At 37.7% G+C, this 15453-nt stretch overlaps 1 protein-coding gene across 7 annotated transcripts in view; it reads right to left on the bottom strand.

Annotated features, from left to right (window-relative positions):
- Positions 1-15453, bottom strand: part of ANKS1B (ankyrin repeat and sterile alpha motif domain containing 1B) — a 439810-nt gene that overhangs the window by 4167 nt on the left and 420190 nt on the right. For all 7 annotated transcript variants that reach the window (XM_035551795.2, XM_035551794.2, XM_050708106.1 and 4 more), the window contains 2 exons: positions 9338-9424; positions 4567-4704 (listed from right to left, as the gene is read on the bottom strand). In XM_035551795.2, coding sequence (XP_035407688.1) covers positions 4567-4704; positions 9338-9424 — 225 coding nt within the window. The remainder of the gene's footprint in view (positions 1-4566; positions 4705-9337; positions 9425-15453) is intronic.

Raw genomic sequence — 15453 nt, 5'->3', positions numbered from 1 at the left:
GTATCTGCAAAATTATCATTGAAAAAACCAAAACACACAACAGAAGTAAATAGGTTTGGTTTGAGAAAGTTCTCACTTGTAGTACTGGGAGAGGAATATGAAGACGAGAGTTAGCATATATTCTTGGATGGGCTATTACCGGAGAGGTAAGAGCAGGATTCTCTTGAGGATATGGGAGGAAGACAACAACTGTAAAAACCATAATGGAAATCCTTCTGATAGACTGATCAGACCATTTGATTTTTTTTTTTAACATATGACACAAAAGGAAGTAAACAGGTCTGTCTACCCAAGAGATGCTTAGAACAAAAGTTGTAGACCCTGTGGTCGCTGTGGAAGACATTGACCTTTACGTCACCCCATCAAGCTCCTTGGAAAGGAGGTAAATTTTTTAGGACCATGGTGATTCTGAGTGCTGCTACAATCCCATTCTCTGCTCAGCATGGCAGAGAAGGAAAGTGAGTAAGCTAATGCCTTTAAGCAACAATTTGTGTGTTATGAGAAACTGAGGTCAACTGCCTTGTTTCCAGTGTAATGTTATATTTCAATTTCTTAGTGCAAGTCTGAGTCTATTCTTCAACCACTTTAATTCAGCCAACCAATTACAACAGCTAATTGTTTTGCTACAGTTTAGCTTACTTTTTTTTTTTTTCCTGCATAAGTTGCAGCAGGCACTGTTTCTTCATTGTATTTTCATGCTTCCATAAAGCTATGTTGAGGCTTCAGGATTACTTTAAGAATGAGAGCAAGATTGCTAATTTCTGTCTTTTGATCTACAAAAACTTAAAATGTCACTTGCAAGGGATTTTGCAAGGGATTTTTTTTTTTTTTGAAAAAGTAACATTTTGCCCTTTTGGAAAAACACTTTGGATATAATGAGGATTTGATGGGTTTCTGCTTTTAGGCAAAAAATTTTTTCCCCTTTATGATCAATGTTATATTTGGTCTTTAGACTGAATTTACTGGAGAAGCTTCCTTTGATATCTCACAGATAATTGGTATGAGCTACCCACCTCATTGGCTGTGTAGTAATGTCAATTAGGAGACCCTCTCTGCAATGTACTGAACTTAAAATCCCAGTAGGTAAAACCAAACCAAACACAATATATGAAATCTTAACTTGAAAAATCTGAAAATTCTATCCCAGTTCAAAATTTCCATTCCCTGGGATGTAATCATTTGCCCAATTCTTAGTCATGATGGAGTCTTCAAGGCCTGATGTCAAGGATTTCTACTATAAAAACCTGACAAATATGGAAGATTATTTATTAGTAAATTGAGTTCTTTGGGTGTAGAGCTGCTATACATGTATGTTTACACTGTTGACTGTACAGATGCTTTACCCTCCAGACCACAAAACATTTACATTTGGGGGCACATGAAAGGACGTACATTTGTCTGCACTCTAATGCGTCAGCCTTAGTGCATTCAAGAGGAAGAAAGCTCAGCTCACCGAACCTGGTATGACAAGAGAAGCACACCTGGCATTTGCCTTTAACAGCTGTGGACTCCTGGGCTGCACGAAGTTTTCATGAACTCAAATTCTACATCCTTTCTCATTGTGGATTTAAAGCAATGATGGGTGTCAAACTCTTTTGAATCCTTCCCTCTCTTCTATTGTGACACAGAGAGATATTGTATGCAATGCAAAGATGGAAACAGGCTTTCAAAATGTGCTTTTCAGGCTTCTGCAAAAGCCATCTATGTAGACTAGACAAAGAGGAGAGACTCATTTGCTCATGAGCTGAAAGCTCTCTGTGCCTGAGTGTGCTCCATCTCAAGAAGGTTGTGAGGAGGAATTAAAACGCTTTCACACATTCTGCCTAATTTGCCCCTGAGAGGATAGCATCTGGGCATGCTCTCTCTGGGTTTAGGAAAGGAAAGAAGTATTTCGTTCTGAGGACATGCAGATGCTATATTGATTGTACCTGGATGGTCACGTGAACAGAGAACAACTTCCAAAACAAATTTCAGTCTCCAAATCCACTGGAAGAAGGCAATAAAGAGAACTTTGAGACCTGAAAACATGTTTTTTCATCTCTGCTATATATATATACTAGCTGTTTCCAATGCTTATCCAGCTTAATCTGTGCAATGAAGGACAGAAGAATACAGAAAAGGAAAGTCTTTGGGTTATGCAGAGTACTAGTCTGGCCCTTTGTATGAACAAAAGCAGATACCGCTCCAGTTTATGCAGATTGTCTTCTATTAATTGGTGTGTTGCACAATGAAAGAATACCTGACTGAAATTACTTTGGATATCTCCCATATATGAACTGAACTTTGGAACAGGGACTGTTATGATGGCTTTTTCTCCAGTAGGAATCCCTCACTGGTAGTTTTAGGGCTGCTTTTTCTAAGTGAATGAGTGAAGTGGGTTTCAAATATTGCTCAATAAATCCTCTTCTCCCCCCAAGCCTTGTCTCCTTCAATATTCTTCAAGCAAGTCTGATGTTTTTCCCAATTTTGATTATAGCATTATAACTCTGAGTAGAGAAGTTGAATGTACAGTCACTTCTAAATAGTAAGTATCAGTAACGCTGGTAGTTGATATGTTATACTAAAATACTTTCCTACTCAAAAAAAAAAAAAAAAGCTATTTCCCACATTTCCTGAGGAATTGAAGGACATAAGAGAGTGAAAAAATCATCTAATAGTGTACATTATATTACCATAATATATATGATTTAAGATGTATCTTTTTTATACTTTATTGTGGATTTTACCATTTTGAACTTTACTTTTCTTATCATGGTTGGATTTCTATCTACTAAAAAAATGACAGGACTGTTTCTATTAGCAAACTGTAAGATCAGGCTCCATAAATGCTAGACTTAAATAGAAAATTTAATTTACTCTGTGCTTATGTTCTGAGTATCTAGATATTTTTTTCATGGAGCTTGTACTTCCATAAGAAATGTTAGATCCTGAAACATAAAACAACACACACACACAAAAAGAATATTTGAGTAGATAACACCCAACCAAGGATTATGTAGCAGGAAAAAACTACGACAGTTAGACATTGAATGGCTATTTTAAGCAATACAGAAACTTCAAAGTGCTTGGGGTATTAAATGCTCCTCCTAAGGTATGGGAAGTGAGCAAAATGTTAGAATTATTCCTTGATCACTATTCTTTCCTTGCCAAGCAAGGGAAAATGAATTTTACCTGGGTCTGTGTTTGTGCTTGATTATTAGACCTATAAATGAAGACATGGTATTTGGAAACTATTTGTTTTTTAACAGAAATAAGAGTTTTGAGACTTATTTCCAAATAAATGCAATCTGTTTTCAAAAGGAAAAGGTGGTGTTAGAATAAATTTTCCCCAGACTCCATATCTGGATTATTTGTTAAGCTAAAACTCCCACTGCCGTGACAGAGAGCAGAAGAGAACAGAGGGGCCATCTAGTGATAATAATCTGATGATGGTTACAGGTGTAACTTTTTACACAGGAACATAAAAAGGACAGTGTTCTGCCCAGATCTCTGTTATCACAGATGTTTCAAATCTATGAGATTTAGTGTGGTAGCCAAATATTCCTAGGACCTCTTGAGATATGTAGTTAGCTCTCTGTGTGGTCTCCTCTTTCTCAGATCTAAGTTTTTTTTTTTTTGGTTGTCTGTTTAAAGTAAGAATAAAACTTTTCATATTTTCCCTATACGTTTGCAGAAGTTACAGTTTTCCAGGTTATTCAATACAATACCAAAAGGTTTAAGGAATACTTAGAAAGATGTTTGTGTTATTGGGACTGATCCAGCTAAACACTGAAACCCATGGAGCAGCTGGGCTAAGAAATCCAAAGAAATCACTTACTGAGATAACATCTGATCTCTGTCCAAAAAGCAGACCACATCCACATCATGAACATGGGATGTTTCCAAAGGCCTCCACAATAAAGTGTTTTTCCCTCTCACCCTTTGTTGGTTGGTTTGGAGAGACTGATGAGGGTAAAAGCCAAAAAGCTGGAAGTCACCAAACCAGTCCTTCCTTGACTTTGCAGGCGGTGGAACATAGTCCAAAATGCAAACTTAGTTTAAGCTACCTCTTGAGTCAGCCTTTCAGCAGGACTAAGCACTGAATGTAACGAATATTGATTCATTTCTGATCTATGTGCTACGTGCTGAAATTTCAGACTGGGTGGTCAAAAGTGCTTTTTGTGAACTTCTTGGAAAGCTATAGCAGAGATTAGAAGACTTGTGTGTCAAGACTCACTTGTAAACATGTTTCAAGAATTCATACATGTTATACTATATTAATGTTTTTGAATAATTTTTGTTTCAATAGCATTTCAAATTTCTCTTGTGCTACTCACTAAAGTTACAGTAAAAATCTGTAATTACAGAGGTGAATTATTTCAGATGTGAAATAAGGCAGTATCAAAGAAAATCTTTGCTTTTCTCCAAAAATGTTCGTTTACTACCTCATAATAGATTAGTATTTTCATGTGGTAAATGAACAATACCTTCTATTAATCACTATATAGCCTGAAAATGATTTAACAGAATTAAAGAACTATAACTATTACAAAGCACTATTAAAGGAAGTATCTTCTATAAACTGACCACATCAAACGCAGTGAATACATGGCAGTAGTGGTGATTAGTCTTCAAGTCTTTAGTGATGTACGCAAATGTAGAAAGGTCTTCAGGGTCTTGTGCAGCACAGGAAATGTTACGGATTTCATGTTCAGCAATAATATTCTGTTCAAAAAAAAAATCAATCAATTTAGGAATTACATGTAAAAGCTGCAAAAAGCTTGCTTTTAGATTTGTATTTACATTCATCTACTGTGCTGAAGTATTTCAGAAGTTTCTTACTAAGAAGAGATTTAATACGTTCCATGTGTGAGCTTATACATTTCATTTCAGTTTTGATCCTCTCCAACAATAACTAAAACTGTCAATAAGCTGGTAGGCAACAAGTGCATTCTACAGTCTTCCCTATGATTTTGCTTGGGTTTTATACAGTTTATGCAGTATTTTTGACAAAAAGACATCTTTCTGGCATAGGGCTGTAAATACAGTTTCAGAGCACTATACAAGCATTTTCCAGTGCTGCTGGTTTTCTGTCTGATGGTCACTACCTCACACTCTTTCAGGCTACATGGTTTTCAAGACAGGATCTGTTGAAACCCAACAGGCTCAATATCCATTTCTTTTTTTTTTTTTTGCATGTGGTGTTTGATAAAATTCAGATACATTCTTTCAAGAAAACAAAACAAAGCATCATCATTTCTAATTAAAACCCTGAGCTCTTGAAAGGTTTCTGCTTAGCAAGAAGTTTAACTATAGAAGGATCTGGCAACTTTTCTCCACTTAGCAACAACAGCATCCTGTAAGAGATTTAGAAATATTAAACTGTTCATGCACTGAGCAACACTACTTGCAACAGCCAATGTAAGCTACAGCATATGACTGAGATAGAGGTGGGGCGTGGCTGTCTGATGAAATAAAAAGCTGTCTAAAGCTTTGAAGAAAATTATGAATATTCATTACATAAATTACTGATATGTAATTATTGTGTTCAGGCCAAAGGAACCATGAAGCCAGAGAAGAAGATACTGCATAGTGGCTTATGATTAGGCCTTGCTTCTTCGACAAACACATTTCAAATAATTTAACAGAAGAACGACTCATCAAATAGGAATTTCTTTAGAGGTTAGTTTATATGATCTTCTGAATTGTGGCCCTCCTGACTGTAGCTACGGCTTTTCCACAAAGCAAACAAACAAAAAAATAACAAAGAAAGAGAACAAGCCTGCTGCAGTATGACATCTCTATTGCACCAAAGAACACATGACATCTGTAGTGTCACAGTCCCTCACAGCTCTACATTTCACTGTTGCCTTAGTGGCATCTGTTCAAGTTAAAACAATCTCTGAACATCTCTGTTTTTCCCTCACCCTTGTCTTTTCCTCTTTTCCTTTCCAACTCCCCTCCTCCTCCTTTTTTTTTTTTTTTTTTTTTTTTTTTTAAAGTACAGGAAATATATACAACTAAGTTACTTAGGATACTTTGCCATATCTTCTTTCATTTGCTAAGTGGCAACTTTCCCTCTTGTATGTAGGTGTCAAGTTTTCTAAAAGATGTATTAATATATCTAATTGAAGAAATAATGGGTTGGGAAAAATCTTAATAAAAAGCACTCCAGATTTCAAATTACAGAAAAAACATGATAAGGAAATGCTTACCGAAGACACAAAATAATCCTCTTAATCTTAAATTGTTGCAACATACTTGATTATTTCTGTTTAATGCATTATTCATAAAAATGACAAAAATATTACTTATGTTTCAATATATGCCAGTTTATAATGACACGTATAATCTCTGCTTAACGACCATTGGCTTTTTATGTTACTTTAAACATTTTAGTTCCTTTGTTCTTAAATTGATAACTTTTACCCTCAGTAAAGATTTTGATGAGAATTATAATTATACCAAAACCAGGGATTTAGATATCCCTTTAAGATTACAGATATAGCTGTAATATATTGTCATTGATGTTGTAGTGTCAACATTGTAGTTTAATAAGCAGAAAGAATTAACGCTTGGAAGGTGTTAAAATCGTGTGAAATATTTATGTTAAATCACAACTCACAAAGCAACCAGATGAAAAGAGCTCTGCCATGCTGAAACTTTTCCTAGGTGACCTGGGGTTGACACAGGGGTTTGTGCTTTAGAGCTTATTTTAACGTTAAACCAAGTGAAGTTTGGAAACATAGCCATTATCAACTTTGTTTTGAATAAAATAAGGTGTGCCTAAAATAAATCTTGTGGATGAAAATTAGTAGTGAAATAGGCTTTTCCCTAGCTTCTACAGGATTATGCTGTGATCTCCTTTCCAAGTTAACAATGTTTTCGGTGCATGCATTTACTGTTTCCTAGGGTCACTACTCCAGTAGACCTATAGTCTTAGACTATAGAAATTGTAAGGTTATGAACCAGTTTGCTCTTCTGGGTGCACTCCTCTGGCACTGACCGACAATGAAAAATTGTTGTTCTAAAATTGTTACTCAGTTTGTTGAGAGCAACCTCCAGAGCCTCTGAAAAAAGAAGGGAAGTTGAAAGTCAGTTCTGCTTCTGCCAAGGAAATACCCCTGAGAGATCAAGTTTTTGATAAGCAACATTCCCCTTGCTTGCCTACCTTGTGTCAGGCAATCCCTCTCCTTGCAGAAATTATCCTGAAGTTAGGGTTAGCTCTGATCCATGAGAAATTTCTGAAAGTCTGCTTTTTTCTAAGCAGCAATTTCTTTCTGGCCTCACTTGCAAAGAAATGGTGTCACGTCAAAGTGGTGTCATGCCAAGCTTCAAGGCGTCACTGAAATAGCTTTAGTGGAATGAGGTCAGAGCCCCTTTGTTACCTGAAGCTTTGCCTGCTGTAACTCAGAATACAAATTCTTAGCTTGGTGGCATAAAGTAAAAGGCTGAACAGCCATGAGAGCTGAGTTTTCAAGCATATAACTGCTAGCTATTTTTGTCATTTAAAAGTATGCATTTATTGCTAAGTGGTGCCCAGCGCTGTCAACTATAAGCTCATACAGAAGCAGTACAAGTCTGAATAGGATCTCACCTTAGTGCTAATCTGTTTTGGGTCTTGAAGGAATTGGGTACAGCACACTGTGGACAAGGCTGATAACAATGCTCCTGGGAGGGTTGCAGGCTATTACCTGGTTTTTACAGAAGGGAAAGGCAGTGCAGATTTTGAACTGAAGAGAAAGCATTCTACCACTTGAGCAAACACACAGGACTGTGGCATTATTTATCTTGATCAAGTACATCTATTGCACTACTGGCATAATTTTCAGTGGGATCGAACTAAAGGCACCTAATACAATTTGCCCAACTTACTTCAAATTTCCTTCATACATAAGACGAGATGCACTGTACAAAGAGACACTGGAAGCTCCTTGTGTTCTCTTGATTTTTTTAATTTTGTTTAACCTAAGGACATTGCAGTAATGTCCCTTACACTATAGAGGAGATTTAAGAGCTGAATACAGCCTTATCCAAGTTGTAGTTAATAGCATTACAATGTCCTGATTTATGTCCTGCACATCAGAGAACATAAAGGATATGAGGGTTGCAGAAGCTCCATTTTGATGCAATGGGAGAAAAAGAAACTGACAGGATTCCCTGGCCTCTCTGCTCTAGCCAATATGCCATACCTGACATAATACTAATTTCATCTCTGTTTTTCTTTCATGCTGTCTTCTAACCCTGCATGTGGCTTCCAAACTGTAGCAGAAGATCACAAACCTGCTTTTGTCCCTTCACTTAAAACCCAGTTCTAGTTACACTCCTTTAAAAACTGACTGCTTTGTCAAGTTTGAAGGATACTGGGTTAGATGTATGGTATGATCTGAATGCTCAGCAACACAAAGCAGTTATATATATTATTAACCTGGTCAGGAAGCTGGGTTGCCTGACTTACTTTTTATATTGTGTAGTGCATTTTAGTCACATAACAGGAAAAAAACAATCATTTCTATTCATATGCAAGCATCAGTATGAATTGCATTTTCTTGCCAACTTAGACATCAGAAGAGAAATCCATGCATTATTTTACTCCTGCTTACAGGGATTTTACATTTTACTTTGGCTAAACAATAACCCATTGTTCTGTCCATCACTGAGTTCCCCAATCTATCAATTTCTGTCTTTTTTTTTTTTTTTTAAAGGGGAAGGGAGATATGTTGTCTATTTTGAAATGTAAGAAGCAAAGCACAGGAGCATTGCCACATAGAAAGATGAACAAAATATGGAACTATAACTGTGAAGAAGCTGCTGGCGTTCAGTGAGTCAAATGGCTACTACTAGGAACATAGCTGTCAGAGAGGCTCTAACATTTGAAAAGTACACTCATGGCTCATGTTTCTTATTCTTACAATGGCTGGCCCTGGATAAAACCTTGCATCTTCATTGTTTATTGAAACATCTTTACATTCGTATTTTTAGACAAAAATTATATAGACCAACAAATATGTATATATTTTCTGTATATTTAAGGAATTGCATAGAGAAGAAGACAGTTAAGGATTCTGTGGAGGCCCCTTGCCAAATGTCTGTTGTGGTGAGCTTGCCTTTTAACAGCAGAAGGCTGGACACAATGTTCTCCAACTGAGCCATTAAGTGTGCCTCACTTGTCCTCCAGACAGTGTTTCTGGAGAGTGACAATAAGATTACTTTCATTTTGGAGAGAAGAGAAGAGAAAAAGAAAGGAAACACAAAGTGCATATCTGTCCCCTCTCTGGCCTGGTGTTCTAACAGAGCCAGCCTCATAAGTATTCCTATTTGTGAGGACAAAAAGCTGATATTCAATGATTGCACATACCTTATTTGTTGCATCAATAAATTTGACTCCTTTGTATGAGACAGACAGGACAATGGTTGGCACTTTCTTCATTTGTTCTGTAGACTTCTGAAACAAAAATGAAGATGCAGGTGAAGTTACATTGCATTGCAAGAACAGCGATCTTTTCTTCTTCTGACAAAATGCTTCAGTTAAACAATAGGTATTTATCCAAGTATTTGACTTTTTCTTGAGCTGACTGTGTTCTGGGCTTTTGAAATAGCTGCTTTGAAGTTACAAAATTCCACAGTTTATTGCAAGGATGCAAGAACTGCTGAGTCCTGCAGTTTATTGCAAGAATGATAAAAACTCTCTTTTTTCTTAGTACCATGGGAAGAGAATGAAGTAAGTTTGCTATATTTAAAGTGACCAGTCAAGGATTTCCCAAAATATTCATGTTTAACACATCCATCTGATGTGCCCCATTCAGCTCCGCCTCACCTCTCCCTGTTCTTCCCAGCTGTAAAAATTTACAATGCAGTGTTTTTTTGTAGAACTACTTCTTTGCTGCAATTAGTTGTTATTTAGGAATATTTCACTCACTCTCTTACTTTCTTGCTGTTATATTCGTGACATGAGATATCCCTGCAGCCCTCCAGGCCTGCCAGTCAATCTGTCAGTCCGATGTTGTATCTTGCAAAGTCTAACTGTCTGCACTTCCTCCAGTGTGGTTTCTACTGCAATCTGCTTTACACATGAATTAGCACTGAGGTTTATTCTGCATTCCCTTAGTGCCAGGTTCTCTTACCTACAGTTTATACCTTTGTATAAAGCTATTTTTCTTTTATGCTATTCTACCTTTGTGTGCCTTCAACGTGAGACATACAGCTAAGATATTTCTTGCCGAATGATTGGGCAAATATTTGGGATAGATGTAAATTCTCTGCAGAAAGCCTATTGATTAGTTTACAGACTAAATTTACTAAAAAAAAAAAAGAGAGAGAGGAAGAAAAATAAGTATGGCGTAGCTTAGAGCTGATTTGAATTCTTTTAAGGTGGGAGGCAATTACAGAGAAAACTATTATATACAAAACAACTGTAGATAAATAATGTAGATGAAGTTCAGAGAACGCTCACTCATGATAATTTCTGCCAATGATCATAGAGATCAATCAAACATGTTCTTGAGAGGAAAACCTAAGTTCAGATACAGTTATATATGAAGAAATACCAGCACATAGAATGAGGGTGCAAGCACATCAAAAGGTCTAGAAATGCCATCCAAAAAGATCACGAGAGCAGTTGAAAAAAAAGCAGCAGCAGTGGTTTTGTATTCTTGAAAGGAAATTAAAAGAAAGAGATTTAAGCTTGAAAACACAGACTGTATCTGGAAAAAAAAAAAAAAAAAAGGTGATGGTAACGCTAGACAGCAAACAAATAATAGCTTAAAAGAAAAAAACTGTGAGTCCCTTTATCAGATCTCATTTCTTCCTGAATCAAACAAGGCTCCATTTTTGCCAACATAACATTCAAAGCTACAGATCCAACCACATTCTGCAATTAGTGTCCCATACTGTGAAGGCTAAAACCTCTAATTAAGTTTTGAAGAGAGCCCCACCCATCCATACAACAGAGAGGAATATTGCGTCTCTCAGTATCAAATGACAAGAGACTCAAGATGATGTCAAGTGTCAATTTATCCTGGAGAAAGCTTCTTTTACGAGGAGCCTAGACACTTTTTAAAAATGAAAGCTTAAATGATAAAACATTCTGAAAAATCTTATGAAGTCTGAAGGAAGACACTAATCTGATTTGCATGTCTCTGAGTGGAAAACGAAATGGCATCCCTGCCAAAAGGAGAGCAAAGCACATACCTGCGTGTCTCTACAATAGACCTCAACCGACTCTCTTCATAAAATACAATTTCAATGCACACAAAGCATGACAGTGACTGCACAGAAGCTGCAGTACATACATCCATCAGAATAACTAGCAATATACCCCACATATGCTCGTATCTAGGCAAAACATTCGCAAATATGACAACATCACTTTAATCATCTGGCAATGCAGCAATCATCCAACTTTTGTCCCTTCTTTCTATCCCGACAGCTACATTCAGGAGCTCTTTGTCTCCCATTTTGATTATTGTAATTATCTCCTTCCTCGTCTCCTTAGCAGCAAAATTCCTCTTCTCCTCCCATACACTATACAAACACAGCTACTTAGTTCACTTATTTTAGCTTTTTGGTCTAATTTGTACTATCTGCCACTTGCCATAAAGGTGAAGTCTCCTGTTGGCTTTGTTGTACCAGCCCCCTGAGAGTCCTCCTTCATCTAGACCAGTACTTTGTACTTTAATCATCTTCTTTATCTGTTCTACATTCACCTTGCTTTGTCTAGGGCAGACCTGATCTTTCATATTTATTGAGGGTTGTGAAGAGACAGAAGACAGTATCTGAGTGAAATAGATCATCAAGATGACATTAATCTGTACGAGGCAAAATATGAAATGAATCAGAGGCTGATTGACATTTGCAATTTATTATGCCAAACCATCTCAGCTGGTAAGGAGCAGTGGACATTCCTTATCAACTTGCAAACCAAACAAAAACCAGGATTCATGCAAAGGTGTTCTGGAAGATTGCAATCCAGCATACAAACATGATTTCGGGAAACAATTCTATGCTTATATGCCTGTTGCAACAGTTGGGCAGTGGGGTAATATCCTTGGTAAAGTGCTATTGTGAAAAACACACAGCTCTCTTTCCCTCACTCCACTCCTAGTGACAGATTAACTGAAGTCCACATAAAATTACTCAAGAGTTTTGAGTTGCCATGGTGAGCTCATACTATTTGTTTGTTCATTCCTTTTTTAATGGAGAGGGTGGCAGCCAGGAAGTGTAATGCGAGTTTTCAGAGATACAATACAAACATCATTTGCTCAGGCACTGTAACTGCTTTGGCTCTAGACTCTAGGATGTTGACAGACATCCCGCAGCTTTCTTGGTCAGCTCTTTTGGTCCTTTGTGCAGGCCAAGTGGCATCTCTGCCCATGCCTGTGACCAGAATTTGAGAAGGAGGGACACAGGCATCAGTACTTCCTTTCCTCATGCTTTTCAGGTGCTAACCACCATATCAATTCTGTTGAGGACATAATGAGGTGACAATATTTTCATCCATCTGTTGACTCTGTGGAAAGCATATGGACCTGAGCCAAGGTTATAGGACCCACAGCTGAAGACTGGCATAGAATGTCATGTGGATGTTGGCATATGGTCTAATGCTGCAAGGCATGTTCATACCAGAGTAGCAGGACTAGATTTTATCTCATGTAGAAGTAATCGTAGTGACAGGACCCTGTCTTTGGGCAAGTGCTCACTAGCCTGGAACTGGTCACAGTTACTATGAACTCCATGGTGACTGTAACTTTGGCTCTTTATTTTAATATACAACTTTAGGAGAATCATCTGGATGAACAGCAAGCGTATTCTAGGCTTATTGCCATTGCCTGTCTCTGCCATCGCCAGAGGATCAGCTGGTCATCCACACAGGGACAGATGTGCATGTCCTGTCTCCTCAAGTGCACTGCTCCTGCAGTGAGGAGTCTTAATTCTGCAGAGAGTCTGTATGCCATACAGTGAAATTTGGTCCCAGTTCTGAAATACTTCCTATAGGATAGGTAGATGACAGTGTGGAAGTACACCATGTGAAACACAAGTGCCATAAAACAGGCTTGACTACAGATATGGGAAGATGGAGGAAAGCACTGCCATCCTAAATCTAATGTGACATTTGTTCAGCTTCCGTAGACCCCCCTAAAAGACATGGAGCCCCTTTTTCTTATAAATCAATACCAATCGGAATAGAAGCCTCTCCTTTATTTTGATGCACTGCTGCTGTGCCAAAGCTTCTTTTGCTAATAGACTTTTCTGAAGAAAAAGAATATCTCTGAAAAGAACAAGAAGAGTGAGTGGTCACAGTATAGAAATAAATAAGCTATCTATGGACAACAACACGGTAATTCTTACAGGTTAGTGTCTGGGTTTAAATTGACCTTAGGGCTTCAGTGCCCCTCAGAACTTGCCCTGCTGCAGCCTCAGAGTGAGGGATCTGGCATCTGCTGGAATTCACGGTGCCTGTGACGTCTGTGGAGGGCACCGGCCACACTGCAAGCACATCTGACTTTCTAAGTGAGCTACTGCTTTTCTGCATAATTGCCTGGTTATTACGGTGCTTACTTTTACAGTAAAGGCTGGGATTTACACCTTTCTCAGTCTGCATCTGAATCCATTGCTGCCACTATGCAGGACAGTGACAAACCCATGTCTAGCAGGGGGCCAGACAGGGAGACAGCAAGTTCAACTCTGAATGCATTTCCTGGAAGAAAAAGAGCAGTCTGGGGTTCTAGCTGTTACTTCCAATCCTGTTTATGAATTTTCTGTAGTTTCACTGAAAAAAAGCAAAACTACTACTCACAAGTAGACTCTAAATAGATTTTTATAGTACTACAAACTCTCCAGAGTGAAGCATTTCTACCTGTATTTTGATTTTGAGCTAAAGGCTGTGCAGAACTGCCAGATGTTTATTTAGAATACAAACCAAGCTCCAGATAATTTAATTTGAGATACACCCAGCCATTGTACCTACCAAATCAAATTAGTCAATGATGACTTAAGAGGCAGAGGATTTTTTTTTCTGTGAATACAGAAATATAAACTAGCTGTTTGCTTTTAAAAAGGAAATACATGCATATACATAACATAAAATGCTAAAGGGCTTTTAATCCTTTCAAGACAGGATTGCACAGCAATACCTTGTTCTGTGCAGAACTGAGAGCATTAATCCAGCTCTTCTGAATACGCCTGCGGTATACAAAACATGGTATCTCTATGCACATACATGCACACAAAGCAGCTGAAGAAGAAATTAAGAAGCACACAGAATGGTGTCTAAGAAAGGTGTTCACACATTCACTTGATATATTGTAGCATATGGTGTAATCCAGCCCACTCTCAAAATGCTTTCACCACATCTATTTATTTTCTGACAAAAGGAATCAAGATACAATGGTACTTCTACTTTGCCACCTTGACCACTTTCATGTACTTATATGTACATAGAAGTACACTTATAACTGGATTACTCCGCTTTCCTACAGTGACCAAAATGAAACCACGTTCACTTTTAGGTTTTACTGCATATGTAATTATACTTGATCTTGCAAATACACAGTGAAAAGACATTATTCAACTATGCCAACTCACTAACAACTTCATAAATAAATTTTGCATGCAAGTTTATGAGCCTGTAAAATCTTAAAATTTCATCTTGGCTTTTTACTTTTGCAAACAAATCTCCTAATTCCGTCTTATACTACTTTTTAATAGCTATCTGAAGACTGCAGCTGGTAATTTTACTATTCCATTACGTACTGGAATCGACTTCACTCAGAGTGTCTGAACACTTTCCCATACTGGTAGCTGCTCTTAATTCTAAATGGAATCAAACTGCACACTTCAAAATATGTGTTGGTATACCACCTACTATCAGATCCGTAAGTCTGTTCCTTATGTAAGGCTTATGAAGCCTTGTTAAGCATTTCCTTTTGAGTGAATCACTTTGGCAACAGCATGCATGAGATGAAATAAAAAGACAAAGTTCGCTTTTGGCCTGGTAGTTTTGAAGCCAATTTTGAAAATGCAGTCTGCCTCGTAACAAATATTTACTAACTTCTCACAGTCCAAAAGGCTTAAAAATGCTTCACTGACATAATTTAATACCTCTTGGAATATGATAGCATCTGTAATCTCTGTGGTACAAAACTGTTTACTTCTCTACAATTAGTGGATGCCTCCAAGCTACATCATTAATATGAACATTGCACTGGGGATGCACCTGCAACTCATCTACTTGGGAATGAGAGCTCCTTGTTTTTGCAATATCTGTACACACTCATCTGCTGCTGACAGGGCATTGCAGCCCTCCTGCACCTTGGATTCCTGTCAGCCAGAGAGTTCAAGGATGTACAGTCTTCTGAAGAACATGGGATGGCATGATGTAGACATGCATAAGTACTAAATGTCTTTAAGACTTCCCACCTCTTCTTTTTCCCTTTTGAATAATGTCCATGCTCCTGTTTCACTGCAGGACCTCAC

The sequence above is a fragment of the Cygnus atratus genome, chromosome 1 (genome assembly GCF_013377495.2).
Source record: "Cygnus atratus isolate AKBS03 ecotype Queensland, Australia chromosome 1, CAtr_DNAZoo_HiC_assembly, whole genome shotgun sequence".
NCBI lineage: Eukaryota > Metazoa > Chordata > Aves > Anseriformes > Anatidae > Cygnus > Cygnus atratus.
This window is presented reverse-complemented; position numbering and strand designations above follow the sequence as displayed.